Raw genomic sequence first — 15,914 nt, 5'->3', positions numbered from 1 at the left:
AATGAATTACAATTACATAGAATGTACTGCAGATAATTGGCCCGTCGGAGTCCAATGTTGTTGCATGAAACCTAGCTACATGTGCTGTAACAAAAGATAGTTCATTTATGACCAGCATCTGGGCACGGGCTGAACCTGGGCAATCAGAATATCTACTAATCAGAGGTAGGATGAATCTGGTTCAGATGCCTCTGTAAAAGGAGCAACATAGAAGAAGATGTTGCGTAATTTCCACCTCTCCGGATCTGTCGTGTCCCACTCCTCTGCTGAAGGCCGGGTCAGGGAAATCCGAATCAGGTGTGCCTCTGCAGCTCTGCCAAAGTCCTAGCAAAGTCCTCAGGGCAGGCAGGAGACCAGAAAGTGACTTCAGCAAGATATGTTTAGACTTTGCCTGACTCAGAGAATGCCAGAAAGCAGATCCTTTATATAGGCCATGGGGTGTGGCTCCATGACTCAGCACTTATCCAGGCCTGCCCCTCCCTTCCTTCTGTTGCCTCCGCCTATCAAGTCTTCTGACGCGAGGGTCACTCCAATCGGCAGCTGTTGGTAATTGACCTTCCTCAGGCTCACATGCTGTGGAGGAGGGGGAGGGGTCTAGTTGCTCCATTTGCCTGGGCATGGAGCCAGAGCTGGGGGCTGGAGATACTTGCTCTTCTTCAGCCTGTCTGGGCATGGAGCCAGGGCTGGGGCCGGGAGATGCCCCCTCCTCAGCCTGTGTGGGCATGGAGCCAGGGCTGGGGCCGGGAGGCATGCTAGGACATTCTTCAGCGTTCGGAAGCAGATAAGCAGACCCTGGCTGTGGTGGTGAAATCGGACGAGACACAACAGGATCATGGCAGTAAAGCCTTTCAGCCAACGGTACTTTTTTATCTTTAACATCCAATATGTAGAGGGGAGAGGATGGTATCAGACAAGAGAGAAAGTTTTCCAATCGTTAGGTGTTTCTACCTGCATATCGTAGCTGGCAGCAGTGACAAATGTATCTGTTGTGTACCGGTGAGAGAATAAAGTCAGCTCCAGGACCCTTCCCGCTCCTGAGTTAGCCAATAATGGTCTTAAGTTCAGATGCTGATACTGAGAGAGCCATTCAGATAAGTCCTCATCCTTACAATGAGGGATCTCCACAGATCCTCTGAAAATATATGTTCTCCCAGGCTTTAGGAGGTATATGAGAATCTAACGGGGTAGAAGCTCTGGAAACCTGATAAGATATTAGGTGCCAGAAAAGAGCGGACTTCTATTTCTTCACTGCTTCAGTAAATGGTTCCCAGGTGGCCCTTATATTTTTCTTCTTAAAAGCCACTAGTTGTTTACATTTTTTTAAGGTTTAGAAGATATTATTGTCACCTATCTCAGATTTCTAAAAATGATAAGCTGAGGTAAAGACATTCTTTGCTTCAACACAATTCTTATCAAATTACGGCTTTGATGAAATTGAAGGCCACTTAGCCAAGAAAATGGGATTGCAAGCCAATAAAGACTAGGTCTTGCACTAGAATTTTGTATAGATCCAAAGGATCTTGATTGAGGTCATGTAGCATAAGAAGAAATTTACTTCTAAACTACACAATCCATGTTTTACAATGGTTACAACCACATGAAAACAGCATGCAAAGAATTCTTTATTTTTTTATTTATTTATTTATCAAATTTTTATACTGCCCTTCTCCCAAAGTACAGCCAAAGATAAGAAACAAGATATATACAATTAAAACCAACAATTAAAAACATAGCAAATTACAAAGGCTGATAATTTAAAAATTTAAATTTTAAATTTTAAAAATATTAATAAAACCCCAATTTAAAATCAAAACTATAATGCCAGTCCCGCTTGAATAAATAAGTGTGTTTTTAGCTCACGACGGAAGGTCCGAAGATCAGGTACTTGACGTAGGCCAGGGGGAAGTTAATTCCAGAGCATTGATGCTCCCACAGAGAAGGCCCTACTCCTGGGGGTCACCAGCCGACACTGTTTGGCGGACGGCACCCTGAGGAGACCCTCTCTGTGTGTGAGCGTACGGGTCGGTGGGAGGCATAGGGTAACAGCAGGCGGTCTCGTAAGTACCCGGGTCCTAAGCCATGGAGCACTTTAAAGGTGGTAACCAAAATCTTGAAGCGCACCCGAAAGACCACAGGAAGCCAGTGCAGACTACGGAGCAGTGATGTTACGTGGGAGCCACGAGCGGCTCCCGTTACTACTCGCGCAGCCGCATTCTGGACTAACTGTAGCCTCCGGGTGCACCTCAAGGGCAGCCCCATGTAGAGAGCATTGCAGTAATCCAACCGAGACGTAACCAGAGCGTGGGTGACTGTGCATAAGGCATCCCAGTCAAGGAACTGGCGAACCAAGCGAACTTGGTAGAAGGCCCTCCTGGAGACGGCCGCCAGATGTTCATCAAAGGACAACCGTCCATCCAGGAGGACGACCAAGTTGCGAACCACCTCCTTTGGGGCCACTAACTCGCCCCCAACAGTCAGCTGCGCCACAAAGCGAAGGTTGGAGACTGGACAGTAATTTCCCAAAATAGCTGGGTCCAGGGAAGGCTTCTTAAGGAGAGGTCTCACCACCGCCTCTTTCAAGGCGACGGGGAAAACCCCTTCCCCCAAAGAAGCATTTATAATCCCCTGGAGCCAGCCTCGTGTCACTTCCTGAGCAGCCAGCACTAACCAGGAAGGACACGGGTCCAGTAAACATGTAGTTGCATGTAACCTCCCCAGCAACCTGTCCACGTCCTCGAGAGCCACAGAATCAAACTCATCCCAAATAGCCTCAACAAGACGTGTCTCCGTCATCTCGGCTGGATCATCGCAATCTTGGTCCAAACTATCCCGAAGCTGAACGATTTTATCGTATAGATAACCGTTAAACTCCTCAGCTCGTCCTTGTAAAGGGTCATCCCGTCCCTCTTGATGAAGGAGGGAACTGGTCACCCGAAACAAGGCGGCCGGGCGGTTATCTGCCGATGCAATGAGGGTGGAAATGTAAGAGCGTTTCGCCTCCCTCATTGCCACTAGGTAGGTCTTAGTATAAGACCTCACTAGTGTCCGATCAGCCTCGGAACGGCTGGACCTCCAAATACTCTCTAGGCGTCTTCTCCGGCGTTTCATCTCTCTCAGCTCCTCGGAAAACCAGGGAGCCAATTGAGATCTACGCCGGGTCAGAGGCCGCAAAGGCACGACACAGTCCAAAGCCCCAGCCGCAGCCCGTTCCCAGGCCGCAACCAGTTCTTCAACCTGTATACTGCACGAATCAAGAAGAGGGCCGTGAAAATATTTGCAGATCCCTCGCATCCTGGACATAAACTGTTTCAACTCCTACCCTCAAAACGACGCTATAGAGCACTGCACAACAACTAGACACAAGAACAGTTTTTTCCCGAAGGCCATCACTCTGCTAAACAAATAATTCCCTCAACACTGTCAGACTATTTACTGAATCTGCACTACTATTAATCGTTTCATAGCTCCCATCACCAATCTCTTTCCACTTATGACTGTATGACTATAACTTGTTGCTGGCAATCCTTATGATTTATATTGATATATTGATCATCAATTGTGTTGTAAATGTTGTACCTTGATGAACGTATCTTTTCTTTTATGTAACACTGAGAGCATATGCACCAAGACAAATTCCTTGTGTGTCCAATCACACTTGGCCAATAAAATTCTATTCTATTCAGTCGTGCCGTGGGTAAGATCCTCAGGGAACGGCCCAAGCTCCGTCAGGAACCTCTCCGGGTCCATCAGGCGCCTGGGACGGAACCAACTCATTGGCTCCGTCTCCCTGCGGTGGTGAGCGGCGGTCCGAAAGTCTAGGCGAAGAAGAAAATGATCTGACCATGACAACGGTTCCTTCACTATATCTCCTAAATCCAGATCATTAACCCACTGACCAGAGATAAAAATCAGGTCTAGCGCGCCTCCCCCAATGTGTGTAGGGCCATCAGTTACTTGAATCAGGTCCAATGCCGTCATGGAGGCCTGGAACTCCTGAACCACCGTTGATGACAAGCCGGCTGATGGCAAGTTGAAATCCCCCAAGACCAAAAGTCTGGGAATCTCAACCGCCACGCCAGCTAGCACCTCTAGTAGCTCAGGTAGGGCTGTAGTCACGCAGCAAGGAGCCAGGTACGTGATCAACAGCCCCATCTGATTCCGGTGGCCCCACTTCACAAGGAGGGATTCACAGCCAGCTATCTGAGGAACAGTGGACTCCCTCGGCTCCAGACTTTCTTTAATCACAACCGCCACCCCCCCACCCCTACCTTCTTGCCACTACATGCCTTTTTTCCCAGTCAACATCTCTCACAGAACCTGGTGACCTCTCTTGGAACCCCAGGATCTTGCAGAACCTGAGTTGGGAGAGGGTGCTCTAAACAACAGATGTTTCAGAATGGACCTACTTCCATTTATTATATTTATCGTTCTTCTTCAACCCATCGTCTATTCCTGATACAGGTAAGAACATTTCATATTAGCACAATTGTTCTATTTTTACTTCAAATGTTTAGTAATTGACATATTGGGGAAGAGAAGTAAATAAACTTACCTAGCAACAAGGCATTGGGGTGTAATTTCAGCTAATATTTCAGCCTAAATATTTGCCAATGGTGTGTAGCATCTCTCACAAAAATAGAGAGTTCCTGAAAACTGTCTATTTCTTTGACTAAATTATTTATTTTGTTTTATTTTTTCATATCTGCAAGTCAGTGGATGCTATATACAACTTTCACAGGGATATGGTACCTGTGTCTACTGAGTTGTAATAAGGCTACCTATTTTAAGAGAATGAGAAATATAATTGTTTGGGATGGGGGAGGTTATGAGAATTCTAAAATGAGCAAGAATAGGAATCCTCATGAATAAATAATGCAAACAGAAACAAGCCAGAGTTAGTTTCTGTGTCCCTTTAATGTTTTGTGCTTTGTTTGCCTCTTTCTGTCACACTAAATTAAGGATGATTGAAAAGAAAAATTAAAACTTTTTTTGAGCACTGTAATAGAAGAGAATTCTTACTGAAAGAACAATGAAAACAGTATTTTCTCTTTTTTCAATTGATTGAAACCAACATGTGAAGTTTCAGATATTTCTGAACTTTAATTTCCATTAACCTTAGTCACTGCAGACAACAATAAGGATCACTGAAGCGGGAATCCAATGAATGTTAAAAGAATATATTCTGAGTTCTTGTTTTGTGCCAACATCCAGGTGAGTTTATTACTCATGAATTCTATGATTTTCAGCCCTAAATTTAAAAAAAAAAGTTTACCTGTGTCCCTGCTGCTTTGCGAAGCCATATCATTTTCCACATTATAAATGATAGTTCCTTGAGAATCAGAAGAAAAATGGCTGACCATTGATTCATGGTGGGAATGTTTATGCAGATAGCTGTCTGTAGAAGAATCTGTTCTAGTGTCACTTGAGATAGAAGGTTCACGTCCTATTAAAAATAGTGAACATTAGAATTGAGAAAATGAGAAAAAATACATTTACCCTAATTTCTAATTACATTTCTAAGACAATAAAGGTTGCTCAACGAGCACTAAAAGGCTGCATTTGTGCATGTACATCTTGCAATCCATCTCCATCATCCATCAAACCTTTTAGAGACCGAGTGCCCAAGCTGCAACCCAAAACCCATTTATTTATTGTGAAGTGCCAACATGGCAATTTAACCTGAATAATGAGGTTTTTAGTTTAGAAAAAAATAAGTCATACGTGATTAACGTCTTTTCTCTGGGAAAAAAAATCCACAATAACAGAGATTTCAATGAATCAAACAACTTTTTTATTGAAAGGTAAAAGTTTGCATTTGGCATGCTTTTGATTAATGTGACTTTTGCTGTTGTATCACTTACCTTGCAAACATCTGTCTCGTCTCTTATTTCTCTGTTTCTTTGCCATTGAGGAAGGGAGAGGAGAGTTGGCTGGGAAAGGCTTTTTGTGCCAAGAATGGATGCTCCTGGGTCTATTATATCACGCAGATTCAGGCACCCATCCGAGTCAGGGTCCCAGAAACTTTTATTCTTGGCGGGAAAAGCGTCTGCCGGTCTCCTGCTCCTCCCCTCTCCCCCAACTACTTTCCACTTAACTACTTAATGAGACCTCACACGGAGTAAGCTTGCATGCAAATGGGGCAAGACAGAGACACAGAGCAAGAGAGGAATCCAAGTGTGTGTGTGTATGTGTGTGTGTGTGTAGAGTAATCTTCAGCCAGGGCACCCAAACTGTTGGCTACGGTATGGGTGACACCTGAGCAGCAAGGAGGGGATGAGTATGAAGCAAGCCGAGGGGGTGCGGAACTGCCCCCCAATGCCCCACACTGGCTTACCTGAGCACCCTGCCAGCCAGGCACTGAAGCGCCACAACTGCCGCCAGACTGAGACAGAGAGGAGGGGGGCTCTCCAAACTATGTGTGTGTGTGTGTGTGTGTATGAGAGTGAGCGCGTGCAATCCCTACTTTAGTTGGGGTACTCAAGCTGCTACAGCCAGGGGGGGGGCAACTGAGCAACCATTTTTCTCCTCGTCCTCCCCACTCAAGCAGTGGCAGGCCCTATGGGACAGCAGGGCTTCTCATTTCTCCCCCGGCGCGGCAAATTCCAGCTTCCGTCGGGGCATTCAAGCAGCCACCTAATGATTGCCCCCTCCCCAACCAGCCAGCCTGGCCTGCTTGACCTGCTCTCTGCCGGCTGGCGCAAAGCCTCACCATTCTTCTTGTCTTCATTGTTGTCCTTCTCAGCAGAGCCCATTGCCCAGCAGCAGCGGGCTCTGCGGGACAGGGTTTCATTCCTGCCTCGGTGCAGCAAACTCCAGTGGGCTGGATGTGAGTGAGTAAAGACGCTCAGGGCAGCAGGAAAAGGGGACTGGCCTCGCCGAACCTCACACGCCCACCCCAGGGATCAGACTCAGAAAAAGCTGAAGCAACCTCACCAAATACGTTCGCCCGTCAGCTGTCAACATGCCCACCCTGCGCGCCTTCGCTACATTTTGGTTGAGCCAGGACGCTCGCTTGAGGAGAGTATCCCCGCTTGTGTGCGCCCTCCCAGCCCCACAACAGCCAGCCAGGGGGTCACATGAGGAGAAGGAGGAGGAAGCTGCTGCCATTCGTGCTCACTCCTCAGCTGCGGGCCTGTCCCCCTTTCCATCGTATCCTCCTCCCAGATCCCATTCCCACCCCGGCAGGCCTCGTGTTAGCGAAGTTGGCATCGGCCACAGCCGGGTTGGGCCAATGTCTCGGGGTGCAGCGATGCAACCATTTCTGGCAAATGGCTATCCAGTCTTTTCTTAAAATCTTCCAGTGATAGCAGATATTTAGCAGGTAATTCAATAGCCTTCACTATATATTTAACATTATGAAAAATAAAGCATAAAGGTCTTTAGTTAATCCTCTAATAATTTTCCACTGTATGTACAAAAATGCATATGGTATTTTGAATAGTTGAATTTCTGCACAACGTATGAAGCTATTTTTGTATAATTTGTTACATTTTAGGTGGGCAAAGAGCTAAATTCCACTGTGCCATTTTGCTGATATCTGATAGTTCACAAGTCTTCACTTATTGCCAATACCATTAATATGGATATCATATATCTTGATTACTACAAAAAACACACGAGGAACTTCAAAAGGTTACCTGAATCTTCACTATCATAATAAGTTCTGCTATACTGTGGTAAATCCTGTGTGGATAGATTCTGGGTTGATACTGGAGTTCCTCTTGGGTCTGCATAAAGGAGTAGCAAGGGTTGGTAATGACCCTTAATGCACTTAGTAACAACATCTTTCCATTTAGGGCCTATCTGAAAATATTTTAAAAAGTAATGGGGGGTCATTTTTGATACAATTAAGTACAACAAAGACATTGGTCTTAACAAATAGATGATCAAGAATCCAACTGACAATGGGAAACAATTGTTATGCTGTAAATAACATATTAATTACATACAAACAAAATATTACATTAAAGGTCAGTGCCAGTTTAAGATAAAGAACTTCAAAAAGCTCTTTAAGATTATTCCATTAAGAACTTAAAATAACAAAACATACTACAAAACATAGCATAACACCTACAGCAAGCATTTACAGAGAGACTCAATTTCTAGGATCTGTCTGAAAACAAGCAGCAGCAATTAATTTGATTTTTTTCTAATATGCTCGGTTTTAAATTGTTGTTTTAATTGTATATTTTTTATGTTTTTTATCTTTTGGCTGTACACCGGCCTGAGTCCCTTGGGAGAAGGGCGGTATAAAAATTTAATAAATAATAATTATAATAATAATCCTATTGTGGTTTGTAGAGCAAAACTACATAATGAAGAGGTGTGTGTTTGCGTATGTGTATTCAACCTCTTAGCACAGCTCAGTTTGTGAGTAAATTTTTATTTTTCATAACTTCCTAATCCAGTTATCTATTGAAAATTCTGTAGGTTCTTTTCAATTTCTTGCTTCTTCCAATTTATTTTATGTGTTTATTTACATTTCATGTTTCTAGAGTGCCCATCTTCCTCAAGGTGGGATTTACCTGCTGCCAACATAAAGTTGATAAGAGATTGAAAGGGTAGATCAGAATTGAGCTATATCATTTTCAACAAATAGAAATATACAAATATTTCGGACAAATTATTTCTGAACAAGGTAAGTACTGGACAATTTATGTGGAAGTGATATATCACTTCTGAAATATCTAACCAAAGATACATTTATTCACTTCATGTGTTTTTGTGTTTTATGTGTGTTTATGTGTTTTACATTTATTCACTTTATTAACATCAACATGTAGTCATAATGACATTAAAAATGAAAGTAAAAAATCTGGGTTAATGTTAAATGTTATGGTGCTAAAAGCATTATTCAAGAACAATACATGTGACAATAAAGAATTTAAGGTTTTCTTATGCTCTTGAATAAAAAAAGATGGACAAAACATAGTTGAGATTCCCCCTATGGAAGAAGACAATGCAGATTTGACAAGATAATGAAGAGAAAGGATGCATCTATTATAACAAAGATCAAAATAGTTAATATAATTTTCTTTCCTGTGGTAACACATGGCTATGAAACCTAGCTCTTGAAAAAAATGAGAGAAGAACAAGAAACACTTTTGAATTATGGATCTGGAGATGATTACTAGGAGTCCTGTAGATTTGAGGGAAAAAAATATTATATTTGTGTGTTGTAACAATGGAGTGATTGCTATTTAGTAAGCAGAAACTCATCTATAATGAACATCTGATGAATGGGAAATAGAAGGCAAAGATAAAGATAAATTATACAGAATACTTCATTATGACTCAATGGCCCCAAAATTAACTAACTAATCATTTATACTGTGGTGATGCATAGGGACTGAAAACCACATGAACAAGAAAATCCTTTTCTCTTAATAAGAACTAAGGCAGGAATCACATCTCACTTTCTAAAAATAAAAATCCACCATGATACTTTATCTGTAACATTGCAGTCAGCAATCCTTGTTTAACTGGGTGATAGGAGATTGTGGTTATTTTATTTCAAGTAAACTATAACTTTCCTGCATGTTTTAAAATGTTTCCAATAAAGGATAAAATATTTGTGATATTCAACTCCTCGGGGTTGAAATGATTCTTTTGAATTGGAAGCAGGGCATCATAGAAATTTACATCTTTGCATAATGATGATCTTAGTTTGTGATGCAGGTTTGCAAAATTTAGTTAATTCCCAGCCAGCATAAAATGAATATTGTTGAGTTGTTGTTATTATTTCCCCAGATCAGGAAAATTTTAAAAAGGCTAGCAATTTATAAGAAAAAATAAAGAGGCCCATAGAAAATACTGAAGAAAAAAATAAATAAAAACCTGTAAACATTCAAATATGAGAAAAAGTCAAAAGTTAATAAAGAAAAAAAGCCATATGTGTATGTGTGTGTGTGTGTGTGTGTGTGTATTTACATATGTATGTGTATGTATATATGTGCGTATACACATACACACACACACACACACATATATCACTATCCCCCCTCCAAAAAAAATCACAGTACTCTCAGGGTCATGATAAACGAACTGGCTCTCTAAAAATTAACCCTATAGAAAGCATCCAGGTTAAAATAAGTGAAGAGCAAATTTATTTATTTATTTATTTATTTATTTATTTATTTATTTACATCCCGCCCTTCTCCGAAGACTCAGGGCGGCTTACAGTGTGTAATAAAAGACTACTTATTTATGACACAGGAGTCCAACTTCTTGGCTTGCCTGGGCTGTATTGAGTGAAGAGGAATTGTCTTGGGCCGCATATAAAATATATAATGTACATAAACAAAATAATTTTAACAAGTTTATGATCTTGTGGGGCCACATTAGGAACTGTCCAGGAACACACGCAGCTCAAGGGCTAGACACACCTGATCTAAGATATTCGCTTCTTCTCCCAAGAAGAGTTTAAAATTTTCTGTCTTACCATCACTGCATTGTACTGGATCCTATGTTATTTTGTTTGATCTTTGCATAACAACTCATGACATAATGAAACATGGCAGACAACATATATCCTGCCCTACTCTCTTAAATAATGTGTTTGTGTCATTTTGATATTTTAGAAACAGTGGATGCAACCTATCTGGAATGTTTCACCGTAAAGTGGCCGGCAAATAATTGGAAGTTTATCAACTCATCTGAAAACAATCCAGATAGATTTACACTGTGACTATCCAAACATTTTATTCTTTTCCCTCTAAACTTCTTACCTCTTTAACATGGGCATCATCAAAATACATCCACATACGAATCTTTGTTTGAAAGAAAAAGGTGGAGTAATGTTTTCCATAGTAGCAGATCATTCCAACCAAATACAATTCACATTGTTTTGCTCTGTCGTCAGTTACTCTGAAGAACAGCTTCAGGGAGGGAAGAATAATCTCAGTACAATTCTTGCATTTCTCTAAAACTTAAATTTACTTATTGAAAAGTAACTATTTAAGCTGAAGAAAAAACGTTTGAAATAAATCCAGAACACAGAAACACGAACGTGCACATATAGATGAAAGACAGTAGCACAGTCAAACAAGAAAGTACATATTGCCATAAGATTTAAGACTCACATCACCCAGTTTAAGGCAAGTGCCCAGGCTATGAATGACATCTTCTGCCAAATCGGAGTGGTCCGAGTCCCAGACCAGTCCAATGGTGATGATCTGTGGAGAGTTCATCAATACTCGGCGTATCCGGATTTTTTCTCCACAATTGCTCTGAAAAGAAACCCAATGTATTTAATTCCTGGTGGTTTTAAACATTCCTCTTTTATTTAGTATTATAGGCCTTCATCTTCCGATAACAATGACATATCTTGGTTTCAGACAAAAACTTCTGAAAATGCAACTGATTCGTATAGTGGAAAGACGTAGAAGTATACCACCTAGAGCAGGGGTCTGCAAACTTGGCTCTTTTAAGACTTGTGGACTTCAACTCCCAGAGGTCCTCAGCCAGCTGGCTGAGGAACTCTGGGAGTTGAAGTCCATAAGTCTTAAAAGAGCCAAGTTTGCAGACCCCGACCTAGAGTATAAGCAGGAGTAACCCGCTTAGAGTAGCCCCACAGCAAGATAAATTTATATTGTGGTGACTCAGAGGGGCTGAAAACCAAAGGATTAAGAAAAATCTTTTCTCATAGTAAGTACTATCACATTTTCCTAAATTTAAATCCATCCTGTTGCTTTATCTGTAACGCTACAGTCAGCGATCCTTGTTTAACTGGGTGATAGGTGATAAAAGTCTACTGTATTTTATTTCAAGTCAATTATATCTTTTATTAAATAAATTTAACAAAAAAATAAATAAAATATATTACATTTTTCAAATATTCCTAAATGTTAAAAGGAATATTGTGCATGTATTAAACTGTTTCTAACAAAGGAGAATGTTTATAACTCAGGGTTGAAATGAAAGGTCCTTGGTATTATCTGAGCTTGCTTGTTTTTTTTCAGATGTTTCATTACCAAACTAGGTAACATCATCAGTATTGGCTAGTAATGAAATGTTTGTAAGAAAACAACCAAGCTCAGAGAGCACCAAAGACCCCTCATTAAAATATTTAAAAGAGAACGATGGTAAGAAAAAGGATAATTTTGAAATAAAGACTTTTTGAGAACATATGCATATTAGAGTTAAGCTAGGTTTTAAGTAATCAGACTCTACATTTTTCATTATATAATTTACTCTAGAAGTGAAATATTTGTGGTACTTTTATAAATATCATTTCGTTTTAACCATTTTGGCTTGGTTCTGGTTGGTTTCCAGCTCTGTTGAACTGCCTATTGTGTAACAGAAGCCATATTCCGTTACTGCATCAAAAAGAAAGTACCTAAAAGGCTAACTTGCTCTCCTTATACTTTCTGCACACAGATCCATCTGTAGGTCAAGGGCAGTGGGACTTTGTCCTACCCACTCTGAATAGCTTTATCAACCTGGCATAGGTGAGACTTTTTGTAGCTGCTGTTCCAGCACAAAGAGATTGGAAGAGATTGCAATACGTTTAAAAGCCCTGTCAGAGAATGCATCACTTTCTAAAAAAATATTCTTTTAGTTAGACTAAGGATTTTCAGTGCAAATTCAAGCCCCAGAGTAACATACAATGATAAATCTGTTTAGTATACATCAGGGGTGTCCAAACTTGGTCCCTTTAAGACTTTTGGACTTCAACTCCCAGAGTCCCTCAGCCAGCAAAGCTGGCTGAGGAACTCTGGGAGTTGAAGTCCAAAAGTCTTAAAGGGACCAAGTTTGGACACCCCTGGTATACATGTAGTCCTTGACTAATTACCATTTGTTTAATGACTGTTAGAAGTTACAATGTCACGATCACGCCAACACCCACTCAGACACATGATCAGGCACTTCATGACCATGAGATTCACTTAACAACCACAATGATTTCCTTAACAACTGTGGCAAAAATGACTGTATAATTGGGTATCTCACGCCGCCTTGCTTAGCAGTGGAAATTCTTATCCCAACTGTGGTTCTAAGTCAATAACTACCTATATAGGTAATCCTCAATTTACAACAGTTCATTTAGTTCAGTCAGTTCGTGCAAAAAGTGACTTATGACCATTTTTCACACTTACGACCGTTGCAGCATCCCCATGGTCACGTTATCAAAATTCAGACTCTTGGCAACTGAGTCATATTTATGACGGTTACAGTGTCCTAGGCAGTGGTGGGATTCAGCCGGTTCGCACCACTTTCGGGAGAACCGGTTGTTAACTTTCTGAGCAGTCTGGCAAACTGGTTGTTGGAAGAAATCATGAGGGCAGAGAACCGGTTGTTAAATGACTTGAATCCCACCACTGGCCCTGGGGTCACGTGATCCCCTTTTGTGACTTTCTGACAAGCAAAGTCAATGGAGAAGCCAGATTCACTTAACATTACTAAAAAAACAAATGCAATGATTCACTTAACAACTGTGGCGAGAAAAGTCATAAAACGGGGCAAACTCCCTTAACAACTTAAATTTCGGACTCAACTGTCGTGGTAACTTGAGGATGGGCCTCTGGTGGCTCAACAGACTAATGCAGTCTGTTATTAACAGCAGCTGCCTGCAATTACTGCAGGTTCAAGTCCCACCAGGCCCAAGGTTGACTCAGCCTTCCATCCTTTATAAGGTAGGTAAAATGAGGACCCAGATTGTTGGGGGCAATAAAAGTTGACTTTGTATATAATATACAAATGGATGAAGACTATTGCTTGACATAGTGTGAGCCGTCCTGAGTCTTCGGAGAAGGGCGGGATATAAATGCAAATAGAAAAAAAAATTACGTGTACTGACACATTGCATACTAAAAACCTCTCAACTCAAAAGCAGCCTTCAGTGCATACTCCCCCACCCGCATTCGGGCTATTTTTTCTAGTAAATATAAATGATGTATACAAACCGGACAGTTTCTCATATCTCCCATTGTGCTGGCATTTTGTAGCAGCTCTCCAAACATATCAGGTGTCGGCTTGTCTCGTCTTTCCAGCATGCAAATGGCCTGATTGCTTTAAATGTTTAAAAAGTATAAAACAAGAATAAAAATATATTTCTTTATAAACAATATTTAAATCTGTTGCTGCTTCTTGAGATCTGTCATGGAAGAACAGTATTTCATATTACAGATTCAGCAAATGTGCACCTAAATAAAATCTAGGCCTCAATCAAGCAAGATTTCTAATGGAGTGCAAATTGAATTTTAATACCTGACATATCTCCTGGTCACTCTGTCTGCTATTCAATTCTGAGCTGAAATTTGTGATGCTTTATGTACAATGAATGCACAGCCTTTGATGTCTTCAAGTAAAGTAACTAATGTGACAATTCCAAGAAAGAATAGTGAGTTTTTAAAAATTAAGAAAAATGACAAGCTACTTTCTCCATAGAATTTACAATGTTAAGAAAACAGTAACAGAAATAAGGAGGAAATTACTTAGTAATTTGAGCAGAATTTTCCTTGAAATGGTGCATAAATTTCTTTAATTAATTATTTAATTATTTACTTCAAGTCAGTGTTGACAGTCCTCAACATCTGTGAGAAAGTCCTTGGACCCAGAGGGTGGAGATCCCTGATCTAGGGAACAGTTAGATAAGAAAGGACACAGCTCATAGCTGCATAATGGGTAGCAAAAGAAGCTCAGAAGGATCCTCCCTAAATTCATTCATTCAATCAATCAATCAGAATAGAGCTGGAGTGGACCTTGGAGGTCTTCCAGTCCAGCCCACTGCTCAAGAAGGAGACCTTACACCATTTCAGACAAGTGATTATCCAGTCTCTTCTTTAAAACCTCCAGTGATGAAGCACCTACAACTTCTGAAGGCAGAGCTGTTCCACTGGTTAATTGTTCCGCTGTTAGGAAGTTTCTCCTTAATTTCAAGTTGCTTCTCTCCTTGATTAGTTTCTAGCCATTGTTTCTTGTCTTGCTTGGTGCTTTGGAAAACAAATTGATCCCCTCTTTTTTGTGGCAGCCTTTCAAATATTGGAATACTGCTATCATGTCCCTCCTAATCCTAGACTAGCCAAACCCAAATCCTGCAACTACAGGCTGTTCTGACCCAGCCTTAGCAGAAGCAAGAAACAGACTCCTTGTCATGAAAACCTCCTCTTTATTTACTTGTGAATTAATGGCTTTTACCCACCAAAAAGTCCAGGCAAGAATCCTGCAAGGGGATAACTGCAGCAACAGACTTTATCAGTTCCCTGCGATAATTGCAAGGCCGTGAGCTCCCAGCAGAAAGGCTGCAAACTAAGTTTTGGCGAGCAGTCTTTGTGGTACGAAACACAATGAGCAAAATCTCCAGAAATACAAACTGATGTCTTCTGCAACAACTATTCCCTTTTCCTTCTATTTATTCCCCAGCCAGGGAGGGGCCAATCCGCATCTGTGTTTGCTTTGCTTCCCAAGTCAACTCCTTGTCCTCTGTAGTTCACCTTTCCTAACTGCTCTGCACATACATGCATCTGGAACAGGCCCCAGCTGTTCTTCCTCTTCACTCAGATCAGCCTCCAAAGGCAGCTGCCTCTCCCGTGGCTGAGAAATGTTGGGACGGCCCTGGCTGTATCTCTGTGTCTGACGCAGAGCATCCATCAGAGCCTTCCCCAGACTCCAGAACTGGTCCAAGTTCCTCCCCAACCTCCTCATCGTCCGAGACCGCCGCCAGCTCTGTTGGCAGCTGGTGGGCCACAACACAGGCCTTTAATCATCTTAGTTGCTCTTATTTGCACTTTTTCCAAAGTCTTTTTTTTTTTTGTAATGTGAAGACCAAAACTGGATGCAATATCCCAGGTGTAGCCTTCCTAAGGCTTTATAAAGCAGTACTAATATTTCATGAGATTTTGATTCTATGCCTCTGTTTAACCAAGGATTGTATTAGGTTTTTTTATAACCAAGGATTGGTTTTTGGCATCAGT

The 15,914-nt window shown here is 41.3% G+C and overlaps 1 protein-coding gene across 7 annotated transcripts in view; it reads right to left on the bottom strand.

Annotated features, from left to right (window-relative positions):
• USP54 (ubiquitin specific peptidase 54) overlaps positions 1-15,914 on the bottom strand; it is a 97,334-nt gene that overhangs the window by 32,352 nt on the left and 49,068 nt on the right. For all 7 annotated transcript variants that reach the window (XM_058188566.1, XM_058188571.1, XM_058188572.1 and 4 more), the window contains 5 exons: positions 13,905-14,010; positions 11,082-11,228; positions 10,728-10,877; positions 7,638-7,803; positions 5,273-5,443 (listed from right to left, as the gene is read on the bottom strand). In XM_058188566.1, the coding sequence (XP_058044549.1) occupies positions 5,273-5,443; positions 7,638-7,803; positions 10,728-10,877; positions 11,082-11,228; positions 13,905-14,010 (740 nt within the window). The remainder of the gene's footprint in view (positions 1-5,272; positions 5,444-7,637; positions 7,804-10,727; positions 10,878-11,081; positions 11,229-13,904; positions 14,011-15,914) is intronic.

The sequence above is a fragment of the Ahaetulla prasina genome, chromosome 6, assembly GCF_028640845.1.
Source record: "Ahaetulla prasina isolate Xishuangbanna chromosome 6, ASM2864084v1, whole genome shotgun sequence".
Taxonomy (NCBI): Eukaryota; Metazoa; Chordata; class Lepidosauria; order Squamata; family Colubridae; genus Ahaetulla; species Ahaetulla prasina.
This window is presented reverse-complemented; position numbering and strand designations above follow the sequence as displayed.